The sequence below is a fragment of the Beta vulgaris genome, chromosome 2, assembly GCF_026745355.1.
Source record: "Beta vulgaris subsp. vulgaris cultivar EL10 chromosome 2, EL10.2, whole genome shotgun sequence".
Taxonomy (NCBI): domain Eukaryota; kingdom Viridiplantae; phylum Streptophyta; class Magnoliopsida; order Caryophyllales; family Amaranthaceae; genus Beta; species Beta vulgaris.
In genome coordinates this window covers 1,973,180-1,988,069 of record NC_079203.1, presented here as the reverse complement: position 1 = coordinate 1,988,069, position 14,890 = coordinate 1,973,180, and the positions used below count along the sequence as shown (strand labels likewise).

Below are 14,890 nucleotides of genomic sequence, written 5' to 3'. Positions count from 1 at the left end.
GCGGAGAGAATAAAACTATGTTCTTTTAAAATAAATTGAACTAAATTAATTTGTTCGAAATGAATTAAACAGTAAGAGAAAACTCGCTGATTAAATTTTCATTAATTCAATCTAAAAAAAATATAGCCTAATTACACATTGCAATGTCAATAATTGGAGATATATGCTAGTCAATATCAAGGGAGATAGACAAAAATGTGTCATTTTGTGATTTCGAAGCATCTGGAATTAAATCCATATGCTCTATAAATTCTGTGCATTCAAATTTCTTACCCTCATAAATCATAATCTGCGCCTTTTTTTCTCTCTCTTAACTAACAACAAATTTCTACTACAACATTTTCCATTAAAAGGGGCAAATTATTAACTTGGAATTATCTCTCTCCTCAGATTTCAGCGATCGCGTTGGAAAAAACCCTAATCAACCATTGAAAGTTCGTCGTTATAATCAAATTTTAGTTGCTTCATTTACTTTTTGTTCAATTTACACTCTAAATTTTCCATTGCATTTTCATCTGATTGCATCGAATTCGGGGTTTGATTATAACTTGAATTTGCTGAAAACAGGTAGGTTTTAGTGGTTGATTATAGAAGATCGAAATTTTTAGGGTTTGGATTTTTAGTTGATCAATAAGTGTAGGAAAAATTAAGTTAAATTAGGGATTAGAGTGAATTTGATGTGATAGGATCAAATAACATATTGTTGATTGCTTCTTCTTTTTTTCTTGTTTTTGATTGAGAATTTGCTTGTTATTCTATTGTGTTGATTATGATTAGCTCATTTAGCTGTTTGTTTGTGTTTAATCTGCTTAATTATCATATTTACTTGTGAAGAATGAAAAATTGGTTTAAATTTATATTTGGATGCTGTATATAAAGACAGGGAATTTCTTGAATTTATTGTTTGTAGAAGTAATTAACTCTCCTGTGATTTGTTGGAGGGTTGGAGTGATGGTTTAAATGGGTATATAGTGGTACTATGATTCGTTGTTACTGTTGGGTTAAGTGAGCTCAATGCTTTTGTGTGCCATTGTTTTGAGGCGTATACCGAATAAATGGGTGATATGCGATTCGTACTCGGTATGAGAACTGTGCATATTGTGGGATTGGACTTGTTTCCATGACTATAAACTTAAACATCGTAAGAGAATTTTGAGATATCCACCCCATTTAATCATATTACATTCGCCACGCAAGCTCAGATAACTCCAAATTCAACCATTTTGCATGTATCAATGTATCATGACGCTGGAGTCTTGCGCTTCTCTCGTGGCTCTAAATGATTCTCTAGGCATCACCACAGCTTCACATTTCTTGATGCACTTTCTCCTGGTTTACTCTCGTTGTAGGCTGTTAGTTATTTGACCTATGTCGATCATCTGTTAATATGACTTCAACCTGTTGTACCTTAGTTGGATAGAAATTTCTTCCTCGAGGTGGTCGAGGAATTCTGGGTATGATTTCTCAAAATAATTGAGAATCTTAGAGAACTAAGATGAATTTTCAAACATGTCTTGATGCCACTGAAGAATTTGAGCGACGCTAATTCTGTCCCTAGTCAAATGCAAACCTCTTGTCAGGATGGTCTTACTGAAGATAGTGTCTCGAAGCACATTTCACATTGGACCTAGCAAAGTGAAGACTCATCTCCATTCAAGTATGCATGTTCTGCTCAAACTTTTATAGACCTTAATATTCCTGCTCTAGGGCTGAATGCGGTGGAGGCCCATGATGCGACATTATATCTGTCTCCATGCTGTCTCGAAGCACATTTCACATTGCACATACGCTGAGTGACTGTTCCATAGTATAAATTGGGTTGACGTTTCCAAAAGTGGGATATGTGAAGATCAGGTGTAGTAATGATTAAGTCAGCATTTAGTCAGGGTAGGTTATGAAGATATTCACCCGAAGTCCTGAATCAAGGTAGGCATGTTGATGGACCATCAACGTACAATCTCACACAATTTCCCTGCATCGTTGATTTCGTTTTAGACAAGAATTGATTTGTGTGATCTACTGCTTTTACCATAGGTTTGAGGCTTGTATGATTCATCTTCAATTTAGTTGGACTCCCTTTTTGGACCTCCAAGGCATCAAGAGATCGTGCAATGCTGTTGATTACTACCTAAAGCACGAAGCTGTGGAGTTCCTGATTGCTGAACATTTTAGTTTTTTAGTGGATGTCTGTAGATCTTCTTATTTGATCTACTCTCCTCTGGGAGTTGTGACGATTGGAGCTGTGCAGCCTTGCTTCAATTATCTTGTTGCTGATTTCATTGCTCTGCAGCTGTGTAGAAGAAAGCAAGGATGTTTACCTGGGTGCCTTGGATGCTTAGTATGCTTTTTAGGTCATAGGATTAGTCCTAAATGATACTCTCAATGCAGGTATTTTAGCGTGCTTTAAGCAGCTTAGTTACTATAAGTGTCTTCATGGAACCAATTGAGACGCTAAACAAGTCAGTGAAGTTGCAATCAGATGGCAAAGTCTCTGTAGATGCCTCTGATCATGCAGATGATCTGCTTGATGTGGGGTACATGGAGTATGGGTATGTTCGTGGTTGCCTCTTGGTGCTTTTTTTTTCTTTTCCTAACTTGTTTCCTTCTAGCTTCCACTATACAAACATTACAAATGTTAAAATTCTCATCGCAGATGTCAGCATTATCAGCGAAGATGCCGAATTAGAGCACCATGTTGTAATGAGATATTTGACTGCCACCATTGTCATAATGAAGCAATGGTAAGTCTACTTTCCACAATGGTAGGTACGTGTGGCTTTATAGTTGTCAGATTGTCCACGTAGGACCATAGGAGTAGAATGTTTAATATCAGCTCATGATTACTTCGTCACAGTATACCTGTTATACTTTCACCCCCAACTTTTGTCTTGAGAACTCTTATGCCTTTTATATGCTTTCACAGTTTAAATGATTGGTTGACCTATTGTGCTATAATTCTGTTCTGCTCAACAATGTTTTGAATTGGTGAATCATCTTTTTCTTCTTCCTCCTAAGTCATAGCCTCCTAGGAATATCGATAAGTTTGTTTTCCCACTGGATTAACTATCCACAATTTGATGCTCATATCATTTTGGTTCTTGCTAAATGCGTAGCATGATTCTATCATGTTAAATGGTGAAAGAAACCTTTTTAGGATGATCGCAGTGAGCTTTCACATTAGCAAAAACCATTATGGGATTGTTCCCGTGAGTTTTAGTATACTGCTGGGTGCTGGCTTGCTTTATTTGTCCTGTTGTGCTTTGCTATTGATCTGAAAGTGTAGGCAGATAATAAGGACCTGTGATTATATCTACCCTTAATTTTGCCTCGGGAGCGGATGGGGTTTGATGGCTAAGGCAGTGTCTGATACATAGGTTTCATACCTAGATTTTACGTCCTGAAGAGAAATTCATGTTAATTTTTAGTATCAATGGATCGAACTCCCGCTTTCCTTTCCAAGTTGATGTCAGTAATTGAATTTCCTGCCCTGTTCTCTTTCCATCCCGTCGGTCCTTTTGTGTTGTCCATCTGAATACTTTCTTTTTCTTTGTTTTCTCATTGTCCGCTTTTAAGTTTTAACTTCCTATTTACACTGGTCAACTATCTCAAGCTCCCTGACAAGCTTTAGTTCAAAGTTGTTTTAGGACAGGTGTACTGTTGCTCTTACTTGAATTTATATAGTCTGTTATTGTTACAACTTCGCTTTCAATTAATATATATTTTCCGCAAGCTTTGCTAGGCTTCCCAGGCTATTCTCAAGAAATTACGTTATACATTCCATCATATCCCTTTGATTGTTACTTCTGTTTCTGTTTTGCTCGACTTTCTGCTTATTTCCTATTAATATGCAGAATAATATCAATCTTGAAAAGACAAAGAGACATGATATTCCACGACATCAAGTTCATCAGGTGCGATTTTCAAAAATTTGATATTTGCTTGCTCTGTTCTATCTGAGAGCCTTTCTGAGTTTCTTGATGTTTTAATGTTATAAGTGAATGACACTGTCCTCCCATAATGTTCGAATAGGTGATTTGTTCGCTCTGTGGTACTGAACAAGAGGTATGTCTGATCTCTAATATTCCGAGCTTGCTGGTCCCAGACCTCAATTATTTTGAGAGACGGTGCTACTCTAGAACTTTGATTGAAACCTAACTTTATGGATGATGTCTAACCAGGTGCGGCAAGTGTGTGTTAACTGTGGCGTTTGCATGGGGAAATATTATTGTGAGATATGCAAGTTATATGATGATAATGTGAGTAGCTCCTTCTTTTCAATACCTGAGCCATATAGAAGTCAGCCATCAATTTTTCACAAACTATGCTTTCGATGAATATCATTTTGTCATGTAGTATGAACGAGACAGAATGTTCTCTTTTAGGTCAACCTAAGCCAACCAGAAACTGTATTCAATACAAATGTTCAGGACATGGTGGGGGTGCTGAGGGCTTTTGTATTACTCCTTCTGCGGCATATATTTTTTGCCTGTTTGCCTTTTGGCACAGAGATTAAGAATACTAGATAGGGAGAGAGAGGATAGATGGAGAAAGGGTAAAAAAAGAAGAGAATGTGCACTTCAAGTGTGCAATTAGTTTGGTAAAATTAAAGCAATAAAGGTAGGGGTGCAAAATAAAAGGGAACTGGATGAACTGGGGACTGGAGTTATGATTTATGCATTTCAATGAAAAGAAATTGTGATTAGTTAGAACACTTGGCACAGTTAGCTTTATAATGTCTCGTCATAATGCGTGGTTTCGGTGTTTTTTCAGACATCTAAGAAGCAGTACCATTGTGATGGATGTGGAATCTGCAGGTATGCAAGAATTAATATGAATCCTCGTTCTTTGCTAGATATTAGTTTAATGGCTTGCTTTACTCATTTCATTCCAAAGTAATTCGTCCACTTCTCTTTTGAAATATCTTCACATTGGTTTGCTTGTGATGGATGGTTCTCTCTTTTCTCATCCTATTGCTCATTGAAGACAGCTCAAAAAACTTAAAGCACTTGGGAATTTTGATGATTATTTTTGTGAATTGGGGATATCATCTCTAATTTTCTATCACCTTTGGTGTTCACTTATTGTGCACTGTGATGATTGTCCTTGTGTTTGCTTATTACAAAGTTCTGACTTTGTACAGAATTGGAGGGCGAGAAAATTTCTTCCACTGTTACAAATGCGGTTGTTGCTACTCAGTGGTCCTGAAAAATAGTCATCCTTGTATTGAAGGGGCAATGCATCATGACTGTCCTGTTTGCTTTGAGGTATGGAACACCGACCAACTCTTTTCTAGCATTTTGGATGGACCAACACCTGGACACAGGATTTCCTTGTAAGCTAATAGTTTGTTTGGGCTTGCAGTATTTATTTGAATCCAGAAATGATGTCACAGTATTGCCATGCGGACACACGATCCACAAAAAATGCTTAGATGAAATGCAAGAGCATTGTCAGTGAGTACTTTGATTCCCATGCTGCGTATTTTCATTCATTGTTGTTTGTATGAACTGGGCTGTTATATGGACCACTGTATGATCTCATCTTGCAGATTTGCTTGCCCCCTTTGCTCTAAGTCAGTTTGTGACATGTCTAAGGTGTGGGAGAAATTTGACGTGGAAATTGCTGCAACACCAATGCCCGAACCTTACCAGAATAAGATGGTGAGTAATTTCTCTGACCTTTGCCATCTATAAACTATAGTCATGGCAGGTGTGACTAATTAGATGTGTGTGCATATGTCGTTCTTCCTGAACTGATAATTTAATTGAAATTTGAGGTAAAATGTAACAATCTTTCTATGCAGGTCTCTATCCTTTGCAATGACTGTGAGTCCAGATCTTGCGTCCAGTACCATATTGTTGCTCAAAAATGTCCTAATTGTAAATCTTACAACACTCGCCAATTGAGAAGTTGAAGTCTGGCATTTATTCAGGAGCAACGATATGTTCATGGTATCATATGATTTGGAAGACATAACTAGTTACATCAGTCAGTGTTAGGAACAGCGAATTTTCATTACTTGAGCTTGCTCGAGGAGACTCGCTATTCTTCGGATCATCTTTTTTGCAAGTTCAGTGAAATGATTCGAATTAATGCCTGTAATTTCATGCAATTTACATCATAGGAAACACCAATGGATCTCCCTTGGTCCTTGAAATTGCATTTAGACTATGATTGGCACTCTTTCCAGTCAGTTTTTAAAGATGTAGTAGCATCTTTCTGTTTGCTGCAATTCATCTGCACATATTGGGTCTTCAAGGCAGAGCTCCAGGTACTGTAGAGCTCATCTTATGAATACTTTGGGTGTGATTTAACTTTGTTAATTATCTCATTGATATATATAATTCAAAATTTTTGTTTCAATTTTGGAATTTCAGCTGAGTTGTTAAAATAGTTGATATATACACATGATTGAAAGAATTTTACAGAGAAATATTTATTTTCAGATTGAATCTCTCAAAAAGATGTAGGTAGCTTTATATTACAGGTGATTAGCATGAATCTAGTTTGCATAATTTTTTGATTTAATTGTGCAACCTTTTAATTAACAAGGGGTTACCTCGTTGACTTCATTGAAGTTGAGGGTGGAAATGCTCTATTTTAACTCTACTTTGTTCATATCTAACCAAAGTCATCTTTATTAAGTACTTATTCTGTTTCAAATTATAAGGTATTCACGCTTTACGGGAAAAAAAAATTGACTAAAAATATCTCTCGCAATATGATAAATAAAAATTATAAAAATTAGTTACTTTCGTCTTGAAAAACTACAATAACATTATTTTTAAAATTTTTTTATCAATATAAATTTAGAGTAATTAACTGTTAAAGTTCGATCTTGTATTGCGTGCTTATATTTTGAAACGGAGAGAGTAAAGGTAATGCTTAATTGATCAAAGTTGACAATTATTGATAAGTTTTAGTACTAATCAAATTGAGTTTTACCTGTTTTAACTGATTTTTACATACTAATGCTTATCTAACTGACAAAGTTATATTTAAGTTTTTTTCGATTTTCTCTCCTGAGGTTACATTGCATCTATGAGATTTTCGCAAACAATAACAAATTATAATGTACTTCCTCCGTGTTTTTATTCTTGCTACATAAAGAAAGTGGAGGGTTTTTAAGAAAGGTAGAGAGAGAAAGTAGGGGACCACCACTTTTTGAATAAAAAAACATTTGTTAAGGAAAAAGTATGAGTATTTTAAAAGAGAAGGTGGGGGACCACCACTTTTTAATAGTATTTTAAGATTTTTATGGTGAAAAAGAATCCATTTATGATATGTAGCATCTATTATGACATTTCCATTTAAAGAAAATGTAGCATCTATAAAAAAACGGAGGAAGTATATCATACTTGTCGGGAGATAATAGTATTATGAAAACTAACTTTTATACTTCAGAAATAGTCAAAACCAAAATACTCGGACTCAAAAGGCACACTTTACACTGAAAGTGAGACAATTAGACAATAAGAGAGTTAGTGGATTAAGGTAAGTGAGATTTAGAGAAAATTGTCTACAAGAAAAAGATGTGATATGTACTCTCTGACACCCCTGATAAGAAATTAAACGAGTAATATGAGACAGATCAAGTATAATCAATTATCAAATCAAAAGTAACAAGTATTCCGTTTTAGATGATTTTTTTTACTTTTGACACTATTTACAGATGTAATTTTGACTATCTTTTGTGATTTGTACTTAAAGAAAAATATAATTATGTAAAATCCTGTTAGATTCATTTCAATATATATTTTCATAATATTATTTTTTATAATTTTTACTTATTGATAATTAGAAAAATGAAAATTTAAAATAATATATTGTGTGTACAAAAGAAACGGATCGACTAAAAAAATAGAAGTAACATAGTATTAGTTAAAGTATCCAAAAAGATCAATTCATGATTATGTTTGACTCTTAAGTCTAATTACACTAGAAGAATGGTGCATGTACAAGTTAAGGAAAATCCCTTGGAAGAAAAAGACAAACCGTGTTTCACCGACAAAGTTGAACTAATTTTACAGTAACAAAAACACATTCTAACATGAGGTTAATTATCTGATAGCTTTTTGAGCAACTTTCACTTAGGCTGTGTTGTGCCTTCTCCTTTTAAGTTATTAGTATATATATATATATGGGGCAAGATCACATGATAATGTTCCTTACATGAGAAATGAGAATGAATCTCAACCACAAGATTGGATTAGAGTTACAACACTTGTTCATTAGAGTTATACCAACCTTAAAAAAATGAGCCCATAAAAAAAATTCAAATTTTGAATTTTTTTTTCTAATACTCTTTTTTTGGAGTTACATCACTTTTTCATTAGAGTTATTTCAAACTTATTCATAAGAGTTATAACGAGTAAAATTAATTCTCATTTCTCATGTAAGTATGCATTCTCATATGAACTCACTTCATATATATATATATATATATATATATATATGTATATATATATATATATATATATATATGTATATATATGTATATATATATATATGTATATATGTATGTATGTATATATGTATGTATGTATATATATATGTATGTATATATATATGTATGTATGTATACATATATATATATATGTATATATATATATATGTATATGTATATGTATGTATACATATGTATGTATACATACATACATATATATATACATACATATATATATACATACATACATATATACATACATACATATATACATACATACATATATACATACATACATACATACATACATACATACATATATACATACATACATATATACATACATACATATATATATACATACATACATATATATATACATACATACATATATATATACATATATATATACATATATACATATATATATACATATATATGTATATATACATATATAGTTCTATTTTTTTAGTTGTTCAACTTGGGAAATGGTTTTATAGTGTTTGATTAATGCGAAACAAATCAATGAAAAATAAGGACGAGAAAAGCAGTGGAAGAAAGTAGAACTACTTTCTAAGCAACCAATCTACTATTATAAAAGAAAAAAAAAATCTTGGTTTCCTGACGGAAGAACAATTCAAAGATGAATATATGGAAAGTAAAACATGTCAAACGAGCCGGTGATAAGTGATATTCAAGTCAGTCAATCTTATTTATTGGGTCTGAAGTATTTTTCTAATACAAACTCTTAGTACGTCCTCAAGATGTACACTTAACCTCTATCAGCTTTAGGAACCTATTGAAGCTATGATGTATAGCGCACACCACATGTAAGTGTCTCACATTGATTAAATAAGAGAGATAAGTTCACTTTATAATGCAAAAGGGTTATTCCCTTTATTGCCATACGATTTTAAGGTGAAACCTCATTTGTCTTGTGAAGTGGAGTTTCTCTCGTTGTGCTGGATACCGCCTAGACTCATACTCCATCCATTTCATTTTAATCTACCCACTTACACTTTTCACGCATGTCAATGTAAAACTTTGAGGACATATATCTTTAGTTTTGTATTTGTAAAAATTATAAAAAGTACATATTAATAAAATACATACTAATACGAATCTAACAAGATCCCACATGACCATGTTTTTATTCATGTATAAATCACAAACGAGGGTCAAAGTGCAATTTATGAATAGTGTAAAATGTCGAAGTGTGTAGATTAATATGAAACGAAGAGAGCATTTAACAACCGGTGAAACATAAGATTATGTTAGGTAATGTATAGTGTGTAGGGCTCATCAAGCCAAATTTGCTAGCATATTGCAAGCAAAATCATTTTTGTTGGGATTTTGCTGATGTTGGGTCAGTATTTGATGGGTTTAAATTGGGAAGATAGGAAAATTAATCACTACTCTCTAAGTTTCTGCAGCTTAGTGAGTAAGAAATCAGAATCACTGTATGTCTGCAATTACATCAATATTTTCCTTATCCTGAGTTTTGCAATGAATTTGGGTGGTCATAAAATTGCACTGTCAACCATATCAATACATAACTGACAAATCGTGCTACCCTAAAATTCCCACCTATGCAGAAATGGGAAAATCTGGGACCCAAAAAACACACATACACACACTAACCATGCCATAAACCTGGACCAAGGAAGATCTCAATAATAGAAGTAGAAGTTTCATATCAAAAAGCATAATATGCAAAACAATGCAACACACGAATTGCAACTACAAAAACATTAATGTCACATTAATAATAGATGGGATTTGGTAATAAGAACCTCAAGAAGCCTATATGGTATTCTAGATGAAGCTACTGACAGTTCAAGGAGTCCATGTTCATTGTATATCGAATTAAACGCATATCTTAAATCGAATTCCGTCTACATCTTTATCTTAAATCGAATTTCATCTACATCACTATTCATGTGACGTCCTATACACCAACAATAAATTGAATTCCGTCTACATCTATATTTCACATCGAATTCCGTCTACATCACTACCCGTGTGACGTTACAAACATCGCATTCCACACTCATTTTTCTTCCCAAAATACCCTTTAATTAGTTGGGGAAATACTCACTCAATTTATGCCTAAAATGGAGCGAGTCCACATTGTCTTAGGTGTATCGCTCCTTCTTAACTAGATTTCTTCCAAAGTTTTTAGGTTAAAATTATGGACATTATTAAAACGACTTCGTGGACCAAAGTCGCAATAATTTATTGCACACCCAAATTGACTTTATCATACAAAAAATGACTTTATCAGAAGAAAAAAAACTCCGATTTTTTCATATGAAAACTGACTATATGAAAGCTAATTAACATTTGTTTAGTTTTTAGATTAAGAGGGTCTTATGTGTAGTGATAAAAGTTATCTATACAAATATATTAAAAGACGTGCGTAACAATATATACACGCCACGTGATACCTCTATTACTCCATTATAATAGTTTAATGTGTACATAAGTCATGTCAATTAACAAAAATAAAATTAGCTTGAAACAAAATATAAACCCGAGACCTTTTGCTATTATACGTGACACAATTACCGTCTCAACTAACTTTTAATCATATTTTAAGTGTCCACATGATTATATTTGTACCTTTTATATGTTGAGTATTCCTTAATATATTTTAGTAGGAGTGAAAAAAATACATATCAAGTCAGAAACACAATACTAACCCGCAACGCCCGAACCCAAATACTAGTAATTAATTAAAACAAGTGTAAGCTTAGTACCTGGATATGCAATAATTTAGACATATAGATGGAGGTTTTCAAACAAAATAGACAAACTTGTGACCATATTATAAACTAAAACAAGCTCTCCTAAAAGTGCAAGCATGAAGCAAAACAAAAACTTATTATAAGCTGCTGCAATCTCCAAGATGGGGGAATTGAGGTCATCATCCTTCAACCACATCATAAAAGAAATGATGATATCATTGTTCTTATGCATCAAACAACAACAATCACTACTTAAATTATATAAAATTATATCAAGCATAATAATAATAATAATGCACAAGGTTTTACATCCAAAATACTACTTATATATAGATTAATCTCAACAAATTTGTCCAGATGGGAGGCTTATACATCAACTCCTTTCAAAATGGTGAACCAAAAAAGAAGAAACAAAAAAACACTTCTTTTTTTTTTTTTGGTTTTTCACAATGCCTGGAAAATCCAGGAAAATGTGGCTACTACCAAATTAATTAGCCAAAATGACAAAACAAGTCATTCAACTATTTATAATAAACTAGGTCAAAATTATATTTTGATTTTTTAAAAAAAATCTAGCCGTTTTGCTATCCAACAGTCACTAAAACCATGAATGATGAAATTGCAACAAAAGAGTTATACTTATGTGCCATGAAAAATGACCACCTGAGGCTGCAAATACATACACAAAAGACACAGCTCTTTATTATCAGATGATCAAATTTTTGGCAGTTTCATCAATCATGGTGAATAATGGCTCTAGGATAGCAATTCACATTATCTCTATATAGCAACGAATATGTTTTTTTCAAAAATGTCGTCACCATTGTTCGACGATTCTCCGGGAGCATCGATGATCGATTTCTCTTGCTCCTCCTCGATCGAGATCTCCTCCAAACGGCAATCCCAACTGCAGAAAGCTTTCTCACCTCTGCAAGAAGGTTAACAAACAATATTGAGAATTTGAGATGATGGTAATGTAAGGGAAATCGAAAATCAGCACGAAAGCAAGGGGTCTCGAACGAACCTATACATGAATATATCTTTACCCTCTTCTAACTTCTTCTTGCAAAAGTAGCAGGAGCTCAAGAAATCATTTGAAGGGTATGGTGATAATGGAGATTTCTGCAAAGAATTTTCCAAACAAGGCCTAATCGTCTCGAAGCTTTCCCTCTTATTTCCAAGATCAATTTCATTGGGGTGACATTCCAAAACACAGTCACCAAAAATATGAGTCTTTTTGGGATTGGGACCATGTGATATAACACATGTATAGTCCTCTGAGAGCTCAATCTCTTCAGGAGTGAGAGATCGAGCTATGTCGTTGCCAGAGCCACTCGGCATTGAACCTATAGTCAGCTCATTCTCGGTATTAAGATTTCCTTCAACCAAATCAGAACTCGAACCGTTTCCAATGGTCCCTTTCTCAAAACAAGAACGCTTGGTGCTCGACTCGACATTACGAGTTTTCAACCTACAAATTTCAGACCCTAGTCTCTTAGAATCCAGAGAAGAAGACTGGATTTTCTCACATGGGTCATCAGACTCTATAGGGTCTCCTCCAATCTCAAATAAAACATCAGAGCTACCCTCTTGAAGATTAGAAGGTTTCAACCTAGCATTAGGGAAAATTGCATAGTTTTTAGGTAACGATTTCGGTGCCTCACAAAAATTGCCATGGTTAGGCGAATTCGGGGATCCTTTGCTCCTAATTTGAGACCCAAATAGTATAATCTTACTGTTAGATGAAGCCATTACTTTATCTTTCACAGGTTGGTTTATTTCATCATGATCATCAAGTGAATCTACAATGCTCCCAAGTCCAACCTTATGACATTCCCAACACTTATGGGTACCCTCTTGAGATGATTTTGGGAACCTAAAAGAACAACCCAAATTACAAAACAGCTTAAAATCAAGAGGTGAAGTTGGGCTTCTAACTGAGTCACAATCTGATGCACCTCTAGGTGTTAATCCTACAAATAGACCAGGAACATTAAAAAAAGAGTTGGTCTTTTGTCTTTGCCCTAAAACATCAGATTGTAAATTGGTTTCAGAACCACCATCTGATGTTATTTGACCCATTTGTTGATCTTTTGGAATTGATCTACTCCTTTTCTTCAGCATTATTACCAGAAAAAATCCCTAATCTGCATTATTACCAGAAAAAATCAGGAACTAAAATTGGGTAAATTTCATACTAAACACAAAACTTTTTTCTGCTAATTAATTACAGAAAAAAGTGGAGCTTAAAATTGGATACATTTCATACTAAACACACTTTTTTCTGCTAATTAATTACAGTAAAAAGTGGAGCTCAACAAAACATAAATCATCAACAACACTATTTCTCCAAGATTTGAGCCACAATAAAGAAAAATTACAACCCAAAATGCAAAATCATCCAAAGAAAATGTCTGAAAGATTGCATGTCAAAAAAGTTCAAACAAACAGAATCAGGAGGAAAGAAGAACATGCAAATCTAGAACCTCAAAGTAGTATCAGAAAATCAACTGAAACACAGAAAAAATCAAGAAAATGCAGATTAAAATTGATAAAACCCAGAATATAGAACACAACAGATCATTAAATATTTTACACAGATTATCACATTTCCCAAGTTGAGTATCAGAAAAGAACAAAAACCCACAAGCAGTAATTAATTGAAACAGATAAAGAAATGAAATAACCCATCAAAAATAAATTTTGAAAAAACCACAAAAAATACAGAAAATCACCCAGAAAACTGCATCCAAAAGCTCAACCACTGATCAAATCAAAGTTAAAACTAAAAATCACAAATGGGATTTTTTTTTTCTTGAAAAAACCCAGAAATAAAAGATGTATATTTTTCTTTTTCTCAATCTTTAAACAAAAATAACATCAAGATTGAAGCTCTAATAATCAGCTAAAAAAAGATAAAGTGAAGTGAAAAATCATAGGAGAGAGAGAGAAAGAGAAAGAACATACCTTTTGATTTCTTTAATTGATTTTCCTCACCTCTCAAAATCAAAAAAAAAAAAAGAACCCAAGTAAGAAAAACCCAAAATGAAGTAAATATATATAATGGTTGTGACTTGTGAGTATAATTTTTTTTCTTTTGTCTGAAAAAGTCTGAGTCTTGAATAAAAATGGTGGAAGAAAATAAAAAAAGAAGAAGAAGAAAAAGGGAAAAAACAAAGGATGAACAAAAGAAGCAAAAAAGACTTGTCCTGCACTTCTCTCTTACTTTCTCTCTCCTCTTCTTCTATCTTACTGTAAAATGCATCAAAATCAGCAAAGCATAGTGAATTAGTGAGTGAGAGAGAGCTTCTGAAATACTCTTCTTCTTCTTTCTCTCTCTAAAAACAACAATACTACTCTGGATTTAAAGAGAGAAATATATGGACTTATGTAGTCATAGATATTAGATGGTCAGGATCATTTCTAGAAAGTGCTTTTTTTATATAAAATAAATTAAAGACAAAGAAAATAAAAAAAATGGGATTTTGCTACTAAATCCTAGCATTTTGCCATGTCACTTGTACAACTAGGACCTCCTTTTTTATAATAGGAATATTTTATTTTTGGATTATGCTTTAAAATGAAAATAAGTTGTGAATTTAAGATTTTTTTTGCATCAATCGATGTTATAGATGATCAATTAATGCAACTTATTTTCATTTTAACTTCTTATATGTAGCCTTTAAGGCTGCATATA

At 33.3% G+C, this 14,890-nt stretch overlaps 2 protein-coding genes across 5 annotated transcripts; one reads left to right on the top strand and one right to left on the bottom strand.

Moving 5' to 3' along the window:
• Positions 1-204: 204 nt before the first annotated feature.
• LOC104887749 (probable E3 ubiquitin-protein ligase RZFP34) lies at positions 205-6,363 on the top strand. 4 transcript variants are annotated; one of them, XM_048638111.1, is made up of 11 exons: positions 205-1,926; positions 2,035-2,549; positions 2,654-2,741; positions 3,852-3,911; positions 4,030-4,062; positions 4,179-4,256; positions 4,771-4,814; positions 5,141-5,264; positions 5,362-5,453; positions 5,595-5,660; positions 5,804-6,363. In XM_048638111.1, exons 2-11 carry the CDS (start codon positions 2,434-2,436, stop codon positions 5,904-5,906), a joined length of 804 nt encoding a protein of 267 aa, XP_048494068.1. In that variant the 5' UTR covers positions 205-1,926; positions 2,035-2,433; the 3' UTR covers positions 5,907-6,363. The 4 variants fall into 4 exon arrangements, with proteins under 4 accessions (XP_048494068.1, XP_048494070.1, XP_010670777.2 ...); XM_010672475.4 differs by having other exon boundaries at positions 208-1,926; positions 5,549-5,660; XM_057392420.1 differs by having other exon boundaries at positions 208-2,549; positions 5,549-5,660.
• Positions 6,364-11,450: 5,087 nt separating this feature from the next.
• LOC104887750 (FCS-Like Zinc finger 10) lies at positions 11,451-14,565 on the bottom strand. The gene is made up of 3 exons (XM_010672477.4): positions 14,161-14,565; positions 12,218-13,340; positions 11,451-12,121 (listed from the first exon to the last, which is right to left on the bottom strand). The coding sequence occupies exons 2-3, from the start codon at positions 13,315-13,317 to the stop codon at positions 11,974-11,976; spliced, it is 1,248 nt and encodes a 415-aa protein (XP_010670779.2). The 5' UTR covers positions 13,318-13,340; positions 14,161-14,565; the 3' UTR covers positions 11,451-11,973.
• Between the last annotated feature and the right edge of the window lie 325 nt (positions 14,566-14,890).